The sequence below is a fragment of the Neltuma alba genome, unplaced genomic scaffold (genome assembly GCF_004799145.2).
Source record: "Neltuma alba isolate B1F8T4 unplaced genomic scaffold, ASM479914v2 tig00011705_pilon, whole genome shotgun sequence".
Taxonomy (NCBI): domain Eukaryota; kingdom Viridiplantae; phylum Streptophyta; class Magnoliopsida; order Fabales; family Fabaceae; genus Neltuma; species Neltuma alba.
Genome location: NW_021636342.1, coordinates 1 through 18275, shown reverse-complemented (window position 1 = coordinate 18275; position 18275 = coordinate 1). Strand labels below are relative to the sequence as shown.

General features: G+C 37.8%; 2 protein-coding genes and 2 pseudogenes across 4 annotated transcripts; all 4 read right to left on the bottom strand.

Annotated features, from left to right (window-relative positions):
* Nucleotides 1-2862: 2862 nt before the first annotated feature.
* Nucleotides 2863-4444, bottom strand: LOC114717020 (inositol polyphosphate multikinase beta-like; annotated as a pseudogene).
* A 452-nt stretch (nucleotides 4445-4896) lies between these two features.
* On the bottom strand, nucleotides 4897-8924 carry LOC114717016 (uncharacterized). 3 transcript variants are annotated; one of them, XM_028902098.1, is made up of 4 exons: nucleotides 8794-8924; nucleotides 8599-8704; nucleotides 7944-8202; nucleotides 4897-7462 (listed from the first exon to the last, which is right to left on the bottom strand). In XM_028902098.1, exon 4 carries the CDS (start codon nucleotides 7352-7354, stop codon nucleotides 5243-5245), a length of 2112 nt encoding a protein of 703 aa, XP_028757931.1. In that variant the 5' UTR covers nucleotides 7355-7462; nucleotides 7944-8202; nucleotides 8599-8704; nucleotides 8794-8924; the 3' UTR covers nucleotides 4897-5242. The 3 variants fall into 3 exon arrangements, with proteins under 3 accessions (XP_028757931.1, XP_028757929.1, XP_028757930.1); XM_028902096.1 differs by having other exon boundaries at nucleotides 4897-7459; nucleotides 8599-8924; XM_028902097.1 differs by having other exon boundaries at nucleotides 7944-8137; nucleotides 8599-8924.
* A 4334-nt stretch (nucleotides 8925-13258) lies between these two features.
* On the bottom strand, nucleotides 13259-13672 carry LOC114717019 (inositol polyphosphate multikinase alpha-like). The gene is made up of 2 exons (XM_028902099.1): nucleotides 13439-13672; nucleotides 13259-13354 (listed from the first exon to the last, which is right to left on the bottom strand). Exons 1-2 carry the CDS (start codon nucleotides 13670-13672, stop codon nucleotides 13259-13261), a joined length of 330 nt encoding a protein of 109 aa, XP_028757932.1.
* A 920-nt stretch (nucleotides 13673-14592) lies between these two features.
* LOC114717015 (uncharacterized) lies at nucleotides 14593-17816 on the bottom strand (annotated as a pseudogene).
* Between the last annotated feature and the right edge of the window lie 459 nt (nucleotides 17817-18275).

Sequence of the window (18275 nt, the reverse complement as noted above, 5' to 3'; positions counted from 1 at the left end):
ATGAACTTTATTGCAAGACAGGAACTAATGATCCAGCTTGGAAGCATGAAGTCAATTAGGTGGCTTGGATTATTTTGGATCTGGTTCTTGTTCTGCATTGGGCTATATTAGAAAAATATCCAAACGTAATTTTATTATCCTATCAGGTATGTTGTAATAAATAGTATGGGGCTGCATTTTGATGGCGGCATGTCAAAAGATATATATATATACTCTTTCGATTCTTAATATAAAACTCATTTAACTAATTTGATTAGATTAAAGAAGTTAGGTAAATTAGTTAATTATAAGAAATATGACACATTTTTCCTAAAACACCACAATCATCTTTCTTAATACCTCATCTCCCTCTTTTACTTGATTATGGTTAAGAGAGTATCTATAGGGATAATTTAGATAAAATTGATAAATATAATAAATGGGTCTTATATTTAGGACCAAAACCAACTCAAGAATTGAGTCCTATATTAATGACCGGAGGAGTACATATATATATATATGTATGTGTATATATTATATGTAAGACTAGCACTAGTTGTGTTCATTATCAGTTCATATGGATGAATTCAAACCATTCCATTTTCCTTTCCGCAAAATAGTAAATTGCATGAGCAAAAACTATCCAAAAAATGGTAAAAGGGGTTTGTGATAAACAAACTTCTTTTTTGTAAGGAGGATGGACTTTATTACAAGCCAGGAACCAATGATCCAGTTCTTAATGAAAACAATGTCTTCCTTAAATACATCAACCTATGGCTTAGACTGAAGCCTTTTTCTTCATAAGTGAAAACCACTTCATATGCCCCAAAAGCTTTGTTGGTTTCCTGAATTGAAAGTTCATCGCTACAAAAGGTGCTATTGCGATGCCATAGACCTCTTCCTTGTACATCTTTATGCTCATTTTGTTGGCAATACCTAAAAAAAATAATAAAAACATGGTTCAAGTCGTATCTAAAGATACTATCTCTAAGAGTTATTCCATCACACATGTTAGAATAAAAGGCGGCACTCTCTATGATTAAACAAACCCTTCTTGTACAGAGCAAGGTGACAGAACAACAGAAATTTAAAACTTAAGAGAAGAGAGAGGAGGAGAGTTCGGGGATAGAACTCAAAAGCACATTGACCATCCACCACACTTTGCCTTTTATAAGCAGATAATATGTGAACGTTGGGCTATCATAATTGTGATTAAAGATGGTTTTAATGATAATTAAAGGGACAATTTTAAAACAATTGATTAAAGTGAATTAAAACATTTTAATTCCATTAAATCTGGTTAACGAAAGAACAAAACCGACTAATTAAGATACATAAATACTTCAATAGTCATTTCTAATAAAGACTCATCTTCTTAGCCATCTTATTAATTAGCTCAAGCTCACATGTTAGTAAACACTAAGGTTTTCTTAATATCGAGTAATATGAGATTTCTTTTGACACACTCACTCGTATACTGAAATGCCAACACATTCAAGGTTGATGGTTCTATCTAGCTGCACAAGAGATGCTCGGTTCTTAGATTCAACCCATACGCCAAAAGTGCTGGTACTTTATGAGGACTCGCAACCTCCACATGATAATATAGTCGAAGACTAGGGAGGCCAAGAGGGTTGCGATCGCTGTCAGTGGTCCCAGTGCAATGAAAAATATTTTGCTCATATGGCAGAGGCTCTGCATAATTCTTAATGACTGGGCACTCGTAAAAAGGAAGAGGAGCAGAAAGAGGCAAGTCGGTGGGAAATAGGAGCTTGAGATTGAGAAAGAGTAGCCCGTGGGGCTGTTTGTTCACCAATTGCGTCATTAATACTTCTTTGGAACAGATGGATTCCCGCAAGTTTTGACAACTTGTATATGGAACAGACATATAAACTTGGATCGTTCTAGCTTTGACCTACTACGGCAGGCATCTTCAACAATATTATTGGAAGAATCTCAAGTAAATTTAACCAAAAAAATCTAAATTTAAATTCAGGTTTATACTTTTAACAAATTCCTAATCAGGCTGTGGGGTCTAATTAGAAATTTCTAAATGTTATTATATAATTAGAATGACCATCTTCAGTTAAAAGAAAAAAAATTATTTTATCCCTTTCAAATGATTCCTCATCTTTTACGATTATTTTTTAAGACAAAAAAACATATAAATAATTTTAAAGTGCTTAAAATTTGTATATATATCTAAAATTATTTAAAATATTTTAATAAAAAATGTTTAATTGGAAATATAAGTAGCCTTTAAATAAATATTTTTTATTTTCATTTCTCATCATCTGCGTTATAATGTAAATTATAACAATTTAATATTAAATATTTCTTGCAATTAAAATATTTTACAATTTTAAAATAAATATTTCCAACCTGAAAAAATATTTATTTACAGAATACTTATATTATAATTTAAAATGTTTATTAAAATATTTTAAAAGTTTTAGTTATATATGCAAAATTTCAAACACTGAAAAATTATTTCTATGTTTTTTGGTCTAAATATTACTAATAAGAGATGATGAACCATTTGGACAGGATAAAATAATTAATTTTTATCTTTAATTAAAGAATATTAAAAAAAATTTAATTACATCTCATGTCCTGATTAAGAATTTACTAATATTGGGATTCTCCCAATATTATAAGATCATCTAGCTTGTGCATGACGCCAGAATAATACTTGCCACCCCACTTGGGACCTTACGGAGTTCATGAAAGGACTCGGCTGGTAAAAGCCCACACACGCAATCATGATCATGATACACAACTTTTTTCTGTGTTGGCATGAAAACAAAAGTCAGAATGCGACAACAAAAGATCCATTCTACAACGACAGGGCAGCATGGATAATCTGAGGCAACTAGAGCAGGATCATTCGAATCCCTCGAATACTTCATATGGGCAGAAATCGACATTGTACAAAAAAATTACAAATCATAGCAAAATTGATCATGCAAAGTTTGATATTCATCCACTTCATTAGATAGGATTTCATGCGCCAACAATGAAATCCTACAACCATTGAACAACATAAAACTATATAGAAGTCTAAACTGTAGTTAAAGTTCATTTCAAATTTGCACAACGTCATATTTCTGCCAAGAGCTTACTGGCATTGGAATGGGGCGTTTATTGTCCAGCACTCGCATGAAGTTCAACTGCCAGTGGATTTGTCTGCAGCTGGACAATTATTGCGGACCAGCATGATGTCACCAGCTACAGGTCCTCAGTGCTCCACAGCCATATTTTCTGTGGAGGCTTCTGAGGCTGCTTCTTATGAATCTACTCAAATTTTGCAAACAGCCACGATGCCAGTGACACCACTAATATTCAGAAGTTAAAGGAGAAAGCAATTTGAAGGACCGATGATGCATAAGAGGGCATATTTTCTTTGGAATTGATATCAACAATTAAGCTTAGATTCTTCAATCCTTCCTGGAGTAGTGATGAAGGCGAACTTTTCACAGAGAAAAAAGACCCATCTGAAATGGTCACTTCTGGTGTCGTTACCATTAGAAATTCCCTTCTCAATTGGAGAGGCCACCATATCTCAAATGAACTTTATGAAAGAGCAACCCCCTTCAACATGGGCAAGATCAACAAGTTTGATGGCAGCACCTGAACTCTTTCCATTTAGAACAGATTCCTTTTCAAACAAGTTAAGGGCCAAAGAAGAATAGAAACGGAAAATGGTTTGAACCTCAAACCATGCTTGAGCTCCAAAAACGGAAAATAGTTTGAACCTCAAACCATGACTTGAGCCCCAAGAGCTGTGCTAAATTCCAAAAGAACCACTATAAACCCCAGACACAAAAATGCAATCAGGTCGTGCACCATGATTTGCAGGTGTATTGGAAGAAACGAACTTATTCAAAACCAATTTGACGTCCTCTGTAGATAGATTATGCAGAAGCTTCCTCTCAGGCTTCCAGAATCCAGAGTGATATCCAGAAACCCAACAAGAGATTCATAGATCTTTTTTCATGCCCTTCAGGATGAAGTCATTAGAATTGTGGATACCATGTCCTGGAACCAATCTTAATATCTGCAATGGATGGGTTTATGTAGCTGGAGACAAGATCTTCCAAGACCAGGTGAGGATGTAAGCCAAGCCCATCTGATGCATTGATTTCCTAGGTACCATGAAAGATAGTGGAGCATCTGCATGTCAGAAATAAACAGATTTATAGAATTCCAACACAAGGGAACTGCGTTTATCACTTTGAAGGGGCTTCAAGAGGCAGAGAGCAACATTTGCTCCATCAAATTGATAACGGAACAAAACTGGAATGCAGCTTAGACATTGAAGCAAGTGAAGTTGAAATTACCTGTTATGTTCTTTAGGGAGGTTTTGAAGTCCGTGAAAAGGATTCAGGCGATGGAATGTAAACCCACTGTGACAAGACCCACAATGTTAAAAAGATCTATGCAGGAGGAAGAGCATGAACGCCATCTGCATTAGCAAAGGTGAACAGAAATCACAACACCCGGGGTAATGCATCTTGAATGTACAACTTTGCCCTCTAGCTCAATATGAATAAATGTCCTCTTGGGAAAGGGGACAAGGAGTTGATCTGTGGCCTCCTTCCTCTTTACCGTCAAACAGGTAAAAATCCCAAAGTTTTGAATCCATTAATATCAATTGTGTCATTAATACTTTTGCGTCACTTCCATTCAATAAAAGCATTGACCAATTTAACCTATATATCTAGATCATAATAGCATTCCAGAGTAATAAGCTTCCCTTCTCAAATATGCTGTTTTCCAATGATATACAATATCACAAGTCAAATAACTCCAGTTTTTGCCTACATCCTCCAACTGTTGAAAAAGGTGTAGAATTAATGAGGCGTCAGAAGAGAAAAACAAGTAAAAATTTTAAAACCAATGAATGCAAAGTGGAAGTGAATTGCAACTAGGATTTTAGCAAGGCTTGCAGCCTTTAAAGTTTTAATTCTTTGCCAGTCAATCCTGGCCAGAACTACAGCTACTGTCAGGCAGATCCAATCTGTCCTGAATTCTTACAAGAGTTACATGGCTCCTATGGGGGCAAGAAACAAACCTTAGTGAACAAGAAATCCTAGATTTGGGAACCTATACACATCGAAAAAGTAGAATTCCACCCCCAAATAAAAAGACATAAGTGGTTAATTCTCATGTTCTCTAGCCAAGCGTGGCATAGTGTACAGTTAAATCTAGAATAGTGTCGAAAAATTCTAAATTAGAAACCAAACAAGTGTTTCATTGTTGCCTATGAAGCATTCGCGATTGTAGCAGCATGAAGAAGTTCATCAGGAGTTGCAGCTGGATCAAGGTCCCAACACCTTTCTGGCAAGTTGCTTGTCTCTCCCTTCAGCAACCAAGAAGGCACTTGGTGTGAAAAGCGTAGCATTTCTCTTCTCGGTATCCATCTAATTGCCTTTTTGTCAGAATTTGTTTGATACACTGTTTTAAATCCATCCAGCTTTATAAGGGGACTAACACAAACACCAAGCTCCTCAGAGTAATCATCAAGAACCTCCACCATTTCATACTGATGCCTCACTTCATCTGGAGTCGCTCTATTCCAGTCGGGAGACCAGTTTCGATAAACAGCCCAAATATCTCCACATCTCGGATAAATCCGAATACAACCACCTCGACCAGCCTTCTCCCGTGCTAGAAGATGAGAGAAAACATTTACCTGGTCAACAACATCAGAATTGAATGCCCTGAAATTTCCACAAGATTTCGTAAAACCAGAATCCATCCAGTTCACTGGGCCAAACTCACTATCAGTCTTTGAGTTCAAATAACTAATATGAATCTTAAATGGATTCACAGAGATGACCTCACGGATTAGACAATATAAACGAGGCATGCCATCTTCCTCATCATATAAAGCCCATATTTGCTTTGGCCTAAAGCACTGCTCTGACCTGTCTTTATCAAAGTCATGAAAGTCAGAATCCGGGACAGTGATTGTGACGGAAGCAGTTTTCCTATGCTCTAATTGATGGTCAGAAACACTTAGACATGCTCTTTTATATTCCTCTCTATTGACTTGACCAGCTTCTGCTAGAGATTTTGCTTTCTCCCCAACAGCGGCAGCATCAGATGCCAGTTTCATCTCCTCCAGTTTCTTCTGAATATCCGCCTTGGCCTTCTCAATCAGTAATTTTCTCGCATCAAATGCTGGTGCCACGGAATACTGCTTAGTTTGGACTTCATTTGCACAGGAAACTTTCTGGTCATGTACAATGCTTTCATTCCCATCAGCTAATCTTGATTCAGAAGCCGATTTCAATTCCTTTTGTTCACAGGCATTTCGGAAACTGGCTGCAACAACAATTTTCCTTTTTTTGTCAGGTCTAGTGGGCTTAATTTCCTGAGGTTCGTTACAGTGGAATGATACATCTGAATTTACATTGTGCACAGTCTCTGCTAATTGATGCCTCTGATCAACTGGTGGTTTGATTCTTGGTCTTCCTCTCTTCCTATTTCCATTGACCTTACAAACAGAATCAGAAGATAGGGGAGTCGAACCATTTCCATTGACATGTCCACCAGGACTCCACTGAAATGAAACATTTGAAACATACTCATATCCATGTGGAGAATGATATCCAGTGATACCATTGCCATTGAAATAGGTAGTACTGGTAGGCACATAGGTGACATTATCAAATGAATGACCTCCATACCCATTGCCCGGCACATATGACCAAGGAGTATAAGGGAAAGAACCATTTGCTGGGGCTGCCCCGGTTTCAACAGCAACAAAAGTTCCCCGACAGTTTTTACATGAAAGTCTCTTATTAACATACTTACGCAAGTACTCATACTGGACATTACATGAAGTGCAAATGGTCCAGAAAGTATCATGCCGACCATGAGAAGTTGGTAAATTGAAACACTTGTTATAACCTGTAGTTCCTGCAGAATGGACTGATGACAAATTCGTCTGATTGACCCCAGCAGCCGTTTGTGTATTTCTCTTGCGATCATAAGAACTTCGCATGGCACCATCTGATAGCCAAGTCCAAGCTTCGGATACCAGCTTAAAGGCCCCGTCAGCTCCCACACATTTGTTCTTATCCGGGTGAAGCAACACAGCCAGCTTCCTATACTGTTTCCTAACGGTCTCTTTATCTGCTGAAGGTTTTATTCCAAGAATTGAATAATAATCTACTTCGCCATTATATTTTGCCTCAGAAGCTACATAAACTTGAAATGTAGCCACCATTTGAGGTATTCCCTCCAATTCAGGACACATTGTTTTTGCCTTTAATGCATAGCTTTTGGCACCTGCAAAGTCTCTCTGAGCAAATCGCTTCTCGGCAACCTCTATTGCTTTAAGCGCCTCCTCTTTGCTTGCTTCCATGTAGGAACCTGGGGCTCTTCAGAATTCCACTCTTTTAGCAAAAGCTATGACCAGCCCAGCATAATGATCCGTCACAAGGCTTCCATCGTCGCATCTGGACTCTGTCTGCTAAAATTTTTAGTAAAGAAAGAATAGTTTTAGTTTGGAGGCTAAGAAAATTTTCATTTGACATCCACGAGCAACAATACGTAATACTCTCAACAAATACTCAAATTCCAGCATAAATTCAAAATTTTATTTTGAAGGGGGGAAAACCGTCAACTCAAATAAAACAGGAAAATATGCATTAGCAGCAAATCTTGCTACTGAATTGATCCCACAAAAGGTCGCAGAAATTTCATAAATAAAACACTTTGATGCTCATAAGGCAAGAACTATTTCCCGCAGAATTGTTCCCAAGCATCGAAGAAAATGCAGAATAGATGCAACTGCATACAGTGGCTTCTCCTCGAGAAGTGAAGATGCAGGTTTTCAAACAGCAGAAAATAACAAAATAACTAACAATAACTGAGAAAGATCAAAGCTTGAGAGATAACAGGGGTAGCCGTAGAGGAAGACGAAGGTTGAGCGTGAAATAAAGAAAGACTACCTCACCAAAGACGAAGAAGACAAAGCCGAGAGTGAGTGAGAGCGCCAAGCACCTGAGAATAGTAAGAGAACGGCGACGCCCAGGACCCACGAGCAGTGAGTGTGTGAGGGAGGCGCGAGGCGAGAGAGATCTGCCCTGTGCCCAGAAAGATTGCGGCGACGGAGATCAGGGAATGAGGCGCGAGAGAGACTACCCTGAAAATGACAGATTATTACAAATTTGCCATTTCAAAAAAGAACACAGAGCACCTAACTTCACCCTGGAAAAAAAGAAGGCAAGGAAACAAGGATGAGCTTTTCTTTTTGGAAGAAAAAGGTTTCGGAAATCAACAGTACAGTTAAATACAAAATATTCATCCATATATTTTTTTTTCACTTTTATTTCAAAGAACTAAAAAATTATTTTTTCGAAAAATCAAACTGCCAACATCAATGAACATTTCCAGAAAACAAAGCAACCATCTAATGCCTTGAAACCCTCCAAAAGTGGGACATTACCAAACTTTTAATCGGCAACCACCGATCGAAACCTAGATTTTCACACAAGAGTCCTCAAAATTTTACACCCAGAATGCATTTATTTTTATTAAAAAAAACCGGATTGTATAAAAATATTCTGTTACAGAAATTAAAGAAAAAGAAAAAAGAAAACTCACAGAGATGGGGCAGGAAATGGGGATTGAAGACCTAGATCGGCACATGTACTTGGGATCCCAGCTGAAGCAAAATTGAACAGAGAGCAAACTGCGAATTCTCACGACACTGAAAACGTGGAAAGGCAAATCGATTTGTAAGTACAAAGTGGAGTGTGCTAAATAAATGATAAAGTTCAAGGCAAGGGGCGTTGGTACAGAAAGGAAAAGGAGAAAGTGGGGAGGTGCAGGTTCCCAGATTCGGGTTGGGAAGTGGATCCGATCCGAGTTCGGGGAGATGTGGCGGCGGCGATGGATAGGACTCAGGAGCTTCAGCCGATCGCCGATCGGAGTGAAAGTTGAGAAACGAAATCAGAATTTAGTCAAAAATAAATAAATAAAATGGGGTTATTTATTGCATTTACTCAAATTAATTAATAACTCTTAATTATTAAAAATTAATAACAAACAGTTGTACAACAGAACGGGCACAGCTGGGCCTTTATTGCGTCATAATGTTTTTACTTTATTTACATATTCACAAGTATTTTGGAAGATCTCCTTTATTTTGAATTTTGTTGATTTTAAATTTAATATTTCAATTTAAAGATTTGTGATGAAATATTTAACTTGCTGAGAACTTTATTTAAAAACACTGTAATAGTATTGAGTTTAAAAAAGGTTAAAGTTTTAAATAAGTTGAGTAACAACTCCTTTTAATTCTCAGAATAATTACTATAAAATTTCGGATAATAATTTTTTTGTCAGTGGAATAATTAATGTATAAATTATCGAATTCAGGTAATTAGGTAGAACATTTTGAACAACATGTGCATAGTTAAGTGGGAGGGTTGGAGTTAGGGGGAGGATTGGGTGGTTGTTGATGTTAATGTTGTTAGAAATTTGGGTAATGGTTTGGTCACTGTTTTGTGATTATGAATAAATAATGGTATGTTGCGCGAAGGAGTGGAATTTCACTATTCAATATTTACTCATATTCTTTTTCGCCATATTTGGCACAAATGAAGGCAGGGTAGGGAGAATGACAAATGGAGGAAGAGGCAACTTTCTGGGGTATTGTGTGTAATGAAGGGTCTTTGGTTCATAAGAATGTGATAAAATGTAGTGTGATAGAAAATAAAATGTAATCGAATGATCCTTACATGATTTTATTTGGTATGCTATTAAGGAATTGATGCAAAGTTATGAAGACATTTAGTTATATACTCCTCCGGTCTTTAATATCAGATCTAATTATTAAGTTAATTTTATCCTGAATACAAGATCTATTTCTCATATTTATTATTTTTCCCCCTAAATTATTACTATAGATATTCCCTCAACCATAATCAAGTAGATGAAGGAGTAAGGATATTAAGAAAGATGGTCATAATGTTTTAGGAAAAACATGTTATATTTCTTATAATTAACTAACTTACCTAACTTTCTTAATTTAATCAAATTAGTTAAATGTCTTATATTAAGGACCGAAGGAGTATTACACATAACTTGATAATAAAAACAAATAATTCAACACACAAAAGTTTCCCCTATTCATGTACATATATATATAGAATTAAAATTAGGTATTTTTCACCAAAATATACAACAACCATGTTCATATACAATAAATTAAAATATAATTGAATTTCTATTAATTAAACTTGTGTGACTACAAGGTCGATGAAAGAAGATCAGAACGTTTCTGTATATTTATACTTACCTGGCGTTCCGCCCCTCTTATTAAATATTTCTACCGTCTCTGTCGGGGCATATGATTAATCTATCCATCATGTTCATTCTCGTTACAACCACGCAACATAATTTTAATTGTTCAAAGAATCTAACAAATAAAAAAAGAGTAATATTTTAACAAATTTTATATACAGTCTATTTTGACTTTGAATTTGTCCCTAACAAATTTATTGTATATATTGAGCATGACAGGGATATTTAATTTGAAAATTGAAATCAAGATTCAAAAACAGAGGAGTGTATAAATTAATTAAATAAAACGACTATGGTCCCATCTCAAGATGCTGACTTGAAACTATGTTTGCCGTCTCCGCAATTTCTTCCCTGTACATAGTGACATATCCTTGTGACTGACATCATCTTTAATCATAACATTAATTAGAAACTCACTCCCCCCCCCCCCCTTAAAAATCTAACCTACCTAGAAATTGACTCTCTCGAATTGAAGCAGAACAACCTTTATGAACCCTAGTGAAGTGACTTGTCCCATAGCTCAGAGGTCCATCTGGCCGGATCCTGTCCATGTCATTTGGATCGAGGTGGGCTAGCCCCAAAATTGAAAGCCCAACAAAATTAAGAAACTGACAAAAATTGGGCCATGCTGGACATGTGATGTGACGTGTCAAGTCAACACAAGCACTGGCATGCTCAAAAGTCCCGCTTGTCTCAACTCCCTAGGATTCCTAGGTAATCACCATGCCTTTCTAAGCATATTTTCATACACCCTATATATAATTTTTCCACAGAAACCAGGGCAAAACATAAATATAACTATTACAATGCTAGTCACGAAACGAAGTTGGCTGATCAAGTATCTCTCTATTCTATAATGACAAAATTGAAGCTTAAGGAACGGATGAAAATAAAACATTTAGCTCCAGACCTTTATGGTGGAATCAGCAAAATCCTTGAACAAACTAAAGCACAACCAACGTGTTTGCAGCTCTGAATTCTCTACACATTAGGTGAAATCAAGCAGCAATATCATGATAACAAAGGTTAATCTGCAGGCAGCATAATCTTTCTTCAAGTCGCCATATCCCACGCTGAAAATTTGTAAAATGGCACCAAGGAAAAGAGATAGAAAGAAAATTATGGTTCTTTTTTCCCCGTAAACAGTCTAGCATTCATCTTTGCGGGTATTATCCCCTTTTCCCTGTGAGAGAGACATTTGAGAAAACTCGTCGCCCGTGTGCTCAACATCCCCACTACAGATTGTATCATACGCATGCTTCTTATGAGGCGTGACTACTTTTTCCTGCGCAAGAGAACACAAAAATCAGAATACTGCAATAGAAGGATTCCACAGCTAAAGTACAGCACGGATGATCTGAAGCATTAGAGCAGGATTATTCAACTACCTTGAATATTTCAAATGGACAGAAATCAGAACCGTGACAAGCCTGCACAAGGAAAAAATCACACATGGCAACAAAATTAACAATGCTAAGTTTAAATAGGATTTCATACACCAACATTGAAGTCCTAAAACCACTGAACAGAGTAAAAATTATAAAAAGTCTAAACAGTAGCTAAGATTCAATTTAAACTTGCGTGCCATCACATCAATCCCAAAAGCTTACCGGCATTGGAATGGGATGTTCATTGTGCAGCACTCGAACAAAGTAACTGCTAGTGGATTTCTCTGTTGCTGGACACCTATAAAGGATTAACATGTTACCAGCAAAAGGCACCACAGTGCTCCCCCGCCATTTTCTTTTCTGCGGAGGCTTACGGGGGGGCTGTAAAGGTTGCTCCTTCTGAATCTGTCCAAATTCTGCAAAAAGCCAAAGTGACAATGAGATAAACACATCGCAAGTGGCAATTCCAAAATAAAATGATCCATGATTTAAGTTTCATTTATTCCTGTTATCACTGTAAAATCCTCACCAGATCCTTCAAGGAAAAGACCAAGCAAGCAAGAGAAAGGAACAACAGTTTTAGCATGAGCAAACCGAAGTCTTGCCTTTTCATGGCTTCCAGGAGTTCGTTTTTCTACAAAAATAACCAGCAAAATGGAAATATGCTGAAGGAAAATTTCATCCAGACATCGTTCAAAAGGCAAATCAACCATAAATACTACAGAGACACCAAAAGTTCTCCTTTCAAATTTCATAAAGAAAAAACTCAACCAATAGAACAGTGGAAAGTTCAAAATATAGTATTCCAAAACATGCGTTGTAAAATCCATATATTATGAAAAACAAACAAAAATCTATAGTGGAATGGGGAAAAAGGGGGGGGGGGCAAAACCCCACCAAACACAATCAAAATATGAAGAGATAGAATCATTAACACATTCCAGCCAACAGTTAAATCCATGATATCTGAACAACAGATATGAATACTAGACTATCACTTCATAAGCAAATGATCATAAATAAGACAAACTACGTATTTTGGGAAACAAGATTTCTTCAAGATAGGTAATGTTTACTACAGTCAAATATGAATCAACTTATAATAACTTTATTGCAGCAAAAGTCCAATCTTTTGTGCAAATTCATTTGAGTTTCTTCCATGAATGATGTTGAAAGCACTGCCCACACCCGAGTGCCTGTAATAACAGTAACGTGTGTGTGGATGTCTACCTTCTTTAGCCTGACTAGCTTGCTGCACAGTTATATTTTCCGTGGAGGCTTCTGAGGCTGCTCCTCATGAATCTACTCAAATTTCGCAAACAGCCACGATGCCAGTGACACCACTAATATTCAGAAGTTAAAGGAAAAAGCAATTTGAAGGACAGATGATGCAAAAGAGGGCATATTTTCTTTGGAATTGATATCAACAATTAAGCTTAGATTCTTCGATCCTCCCTGGAGCAGTGATGAAGGCAAACTTTTCAGAGAAAAAAGACCCATCTGAAATTGTCACTTCTGGTGTCGTTACCATTAGAAATTCTCTTCTCAATTGAAGAGGCTACCATATCTCAGATGAACATTATTAAAGAGCAAGCCCCTTCAACACGGGCAAGATCAACAAGTTTGATGGCAGCACCTGAACTCTTTCCATTTAGAACAGATTCCTTAAGAACAATAGAAACGGAAAATGGTTTGAACCTCAAACCATGCTTGAGCTCCAAGAACGGAAAATGGTTTGAAACTCAAACCATGCCTTGAGCCCCAAGAACTGTGCTAAAATTCCAAAAGAACCACCATAAACCCGACACAAAAATGCAATCAGCTCGTGCACCATGATTTGCAGGTGTATTGGAAGAAACAAACTTCTTCAAAACCAATTTGACATCCTCTGTAGATAGATTATGCAGAAGCTTCCTCTCAGGCTTCCAGAATCCAGAGTGATACCCTGAAACCCAACAAGAGATTCCTAGATCTTTTTTCATGCACTTCAGGATGAAGTCATTAGAATTGTGGATACCATGTCCTCGAACCGATCTTAATATCTGCAATGGATGGGTTTATGTAGCTGGAGACAAGATCTTCCAAGACCATATGACGATGAAAGCCAAGCCCATCTGATGCATTGATTTCCTAGGTACCATGAAAGATAGTGAAGCATCTGCATGTCAGAAATAAATAGATTTATAGAATTCCAACACAACGGAACTGTGTTTATCGCTTTGAAGGGGCTTCAAGAGGCAGAGAGCAACATTTGCTCCATCAAATCGGTAACGGAACAAAACTGGAATGAAGCTTAGACATTGAAGCAAGTGAAGTTGAAATTACCTGTTATGTTCTTTAGGGAGAGGTTGAAATCTGTGAAAAGGACTCAGGCGATGGAATGTAAACCCACTGTGACAAGACCGACAATGTTAAAAAGATCTATGCAGGAGGAAGAGCATGAACGCCATCTGCATTAGTAATAGGTGTACAGAAATCACAACACCCAAGGTTATGCATCTTGAATGTACAACTTTGACCTCTACCTCAATAGGAATAAATGCCCTCCTGGGAATGGGGACAAGGAGTTGGTCTATGGCCTCCTTCCTCTTTACTGTGAAATCGGTACAAATCCCAAAGTTTTGAATTCATTAATATCAATTGTGTCATTAATACTTTTGCGTCATTTCCATTCAATAAAAGCAATGAACAATTTAACCAATATATCTAGATCATAAAAGCATTCCAGAATAATAAGCTTCCCTTCTCAAATATGCTGTTTAATGATACACAATATCACAAGTCAAATAACTCCAGTTTTTGCCTACATCCTCCAACGGTTGAAAAAAGTGTAGAATTCATGAGACGTCAGATGAGAAGAATAAGTAAAAGTTTTAAAACTAATGAATGCAGAGTGAAAGTGAATTGCGATTAAAATTTTAGCAAGGCTTGCAGCCTTTACAGTTTTAATTCTTTGCCAGTCAATCCTGGCCAGAGCTACAACTGCTGTCAGGCAGATCCAATCTGTCCTGAATTCTTACAAGAGTTACGTGGCTCCTATGGGGGCAAGAAGCAAACCTTAGTGAACAAGAAATCCTAGATTTGGGAGCCTATACACATCGAAAAAGTAGAATTCCACCCCCAAATAAAAGACATAAGTGGTTAATTCTCATGTTCTCTGGCCAAGCGTGGCATAGTGTACAGTTAAATCTAGAATAGTGTTGAAAAATTCTTAATTAGAAACCAAATAAGTGTTTCATTGTTGCCTATGAAGCATTCGCGATTGTAACAGCATGAAGAAGTTCATCAGGAGTTGCAGCTGGATCAAGGTCCCAACACCTTTCTGGCAAGTTGCTTGTCTCTCCCTTCAGCAACCAAGAAGGCACTTGGTGTGAAAAGCGTAGCATTTCTCTCCTCGGTATCCATCTTATAGCCTTTTTGTCTGAATTTGCTTGATACACTGTTTTAAATCCATCCAGCTTTATAAGGGGACTAACACAAACACCAAGCTCCTCAGAGTAATCATCAAGAACCTCCACCATTTCATACTGATGCCTCACTTCATCTGGAGTCGCTCTATTCCAGTCTGGAGACCAGTTTCGATAGACAGCCCAAATATCTCCACATCTCGGATAAATCCGAATACAACCACCTCGACCAGCCTTCTCCCGTGCTAGAAGATGAGAGAAAATATTTACCTGGTCAACAACATCAGAATTGTATGCCCTGAAATTTCCACAAGATTTCGTAAAACCAGAATCCATCCAGTTCACTGGGCCAAACTCACTATCAGTCTTTGAGTTCAAATAACTAATATGAATCTTAAATGGATTCACAGAGATGACCTCACGGATTAGACAGTATAAACGAGGCATGCCATCTTCCTCATCATATAAAGCCCATATTTGCTTTGGCCTAAAGCACTGTTCTGACCTGTCTTTATCAAAGTCATGAAAGTCAGAATCCGGGACAGTTATTGTGACGGAAGCAGTTTTCCTATGCTCTAATTGATGGTCAGAAACACTTAGACATGCTCTTTTATATTCCTCTCTATTGACTTGACCAGCTTCTGCTAGAGATTTTGCTTTCTCCCCAACAGCAGCAGCGTCAGATGCCAGTTTCATCTCCTCCAGTTTCTTCTGAATATCCGCCTTGGCCTTCTCAATCAGTAATTTTCTCGCATCAAATGCTGGTGCCACGGAATACTGCTTAGTTTGGACTTCATTTGCACAGGAAACTTTCTGGTCATGTACAATGCGTTCATTCCCATCAGCTAATCTTGATTCAGAAGCTGATTTCAATTCCTTTTGTTCACAGCCATTTCGGAAACTGGCTGCAACAACAATTTTCCTTTTTTTGTCAGGTCTAGTGGGCTTAATTTCCTGAGGTTCGTTACAGTGGAATGATACATCTGAATTTACATTTTGCACAGTCTCTGCTGATTGATGCCTCGGATCAACTGTTGGTTTGATTCTTGGTCTTCCTCTCTTCCTATTTCCATTGACCTTACAAACAGAATCAGAAGATAGGGGAGTCGAACCATTTCCATTGACATGTCCACCAGGACTCCACTGAAATGAAACATTTGAAACATACTCATATCCATGTGGAGAATGATATCCAGTGATACCATTGCCATTGAAATAGCTGGTATTGGTAGGCACATACGTGACATTACATTATCAAATGAATGACCTCCATACCCATTGCCCGGCACATATGACCAAGGAGTGTAAGGGAAAGAACCATTTCCTGGGGCTGCCCCAGTTTCAACAGCAATGAAAGTTCCCCGACAGTTTTTACATGAAAGTCTCTTATTCACATACTTACGCAAGTACTCATACTGGACATTACATGAAGTGCAAATGGTCCAGAAAGTATCATGCCGACCATGAGAAGTTGATAAATTGAAACACTTGTTATAACCTGTAGTTCCTGCAGAATGGACTGATGACAAATTCGTCTGATTGACCCCAGCAGCCGTTTGTGTATTTCTCTTGAGATCATAAGAACTTCGCATGGCACTATCTGATAGCCAAGTCCATGCTTCAGATACCAGCTTAAAGGCCCCGTCAGCTCCCACACATTTGTTCTTATCCGGGTGAAGCAACCCAGCCAGCTTCCTATACTGTTTCCTAACGGTCTCTTTATCTGCTGAAGGTTTTATTCCAAGAATTGAATAATAATCTACTTCGCCATTATATTTTGCCTCAGAAGCTACATAAACTTGAAATGTAGCCACCATTTGAGGTATTCCCTCCAATTCAGGACATATTGTTTTTGCCTTTAATGCATAACTTTTGGCACCTGCAAAGTCTCTCTGAGCAAATCGCTTCTCAGCAACCTCTATTGCCTGAAGCGCCTCCTCTTTGCTTGCTTCCATGTAGGAACCCAGGGCACTTCAGAATTCCACTCTTTTAGCAAAAGCTATGACCAGCCCAACATAATTATCCGTCACAGGGCTTCCATCCTCGCATCTGGACTTTATGTCTGCTAAAATTTTTAGTAAAGAAACAATAGTTTGAGTTTGGAGGCTAAGAAAATTTTCATTTGACGTTCACAAGCAACAATACGTAATACTCTCAACAAATACTCAAATCCCAGCATAAATTCAAAATTTTATTTTGAAAGAGGGAAAACCGTCAACTCAAATAAAACAGGAAAATATGCATTAGCAGCAAATCTTGCGACTGAATTGATCCCACAAAAGGTCGCAGAAATATCATAAATAAAACACTTTGATGCTCATAAACCAAGAACTATTTCCCGCAGAATTGTTCCCAAGCATCGAAGAAAATGCAGAATAGATGCAACTACGTACAGTGGCTTCACCTCGAGAAGTGAAGATGCAGGTTTTCAAACAGCAGAAAATAACTAACAATAGCTGAGAAAGATCGAAGCCTGAGAGATAAAAGGGGTAGCCGTAGAGAAGACGAAGGTTGAGCCGGAAATAAAGAAAGACTACCTCACCAAAGACGAAGAAGACAAAGCTGAGAGTGAGTGAGAGCGCCAAGCACCTGAGAGTAGCAAGAGAAGGGCGACGCCCAGGACCCAGAGCAGTGAGTGTGTGAGGGAGGCGCGAGGCGAGAGAGATCTGCCCAGTGCCCAGAAAGATTGCGGCGAGGGAGATCTGGGAATGAGGCGCGTGAGAGAGACTACCCTGAAAATGACAAATTATTACAAATTGCCATTGCAAAAAAGAACAGAGAACACCTCGCTTCACCCTGGAAAAAAGAAGGCAAGGAAACAAGGATGAGTTTTCTTTTTTGTATAATTTTTTTTTCACTTTATTTCAAAAAACCAAAAAAAATTTACTTTTTGAAAATCAAACTGCACCAGTCAGTGAAAATTTCCAGAAACCAAAGCAACCATCTAATCCCTTGACACCCTCAAAAGCGGAAAATTACCAAACTTTCAATCGGCAATCGGTAACCAATTAACAAAAACTGATCGAAACCTAGATTTTGCACAAGAGTCCTCAAAGTTTCACAACCAGAATGCATTTTTTTTTTATTAAAAAAACCGGATTGTATAAAAATATTCTGTTACAGAAATTAAAGAAAAAGAAAACTCACAGATTGGGGCAGGAAATGGGGATTGAAGACC

Excerpts from the sequence above, each read along its gene's own strand:
- LOC114717016 (XM_028902096.1), bottom strand. The coding sequence starts at position 7,354 with ATGGAAGCAAGCAAAGAGGAGGCGCTTAAAGCAATAGAGGTTGCCGAG.
- LOC114717019 (XM_028902099.1), bottom strand. The coding sequence starts at position 13,672 with ATGAAAAAAGATCTAGGAATCTCTTGTTGGGTTTCAGGGTATCACTCT. Across the intron at positions 13,355-13,438 it reads TTCTTGGGGCTCAAGGCATG|GAATCTGTTCTAAATGGAAA; the intron begins GTTTGAGTTTCA and ends ATTGTTCTTAAG.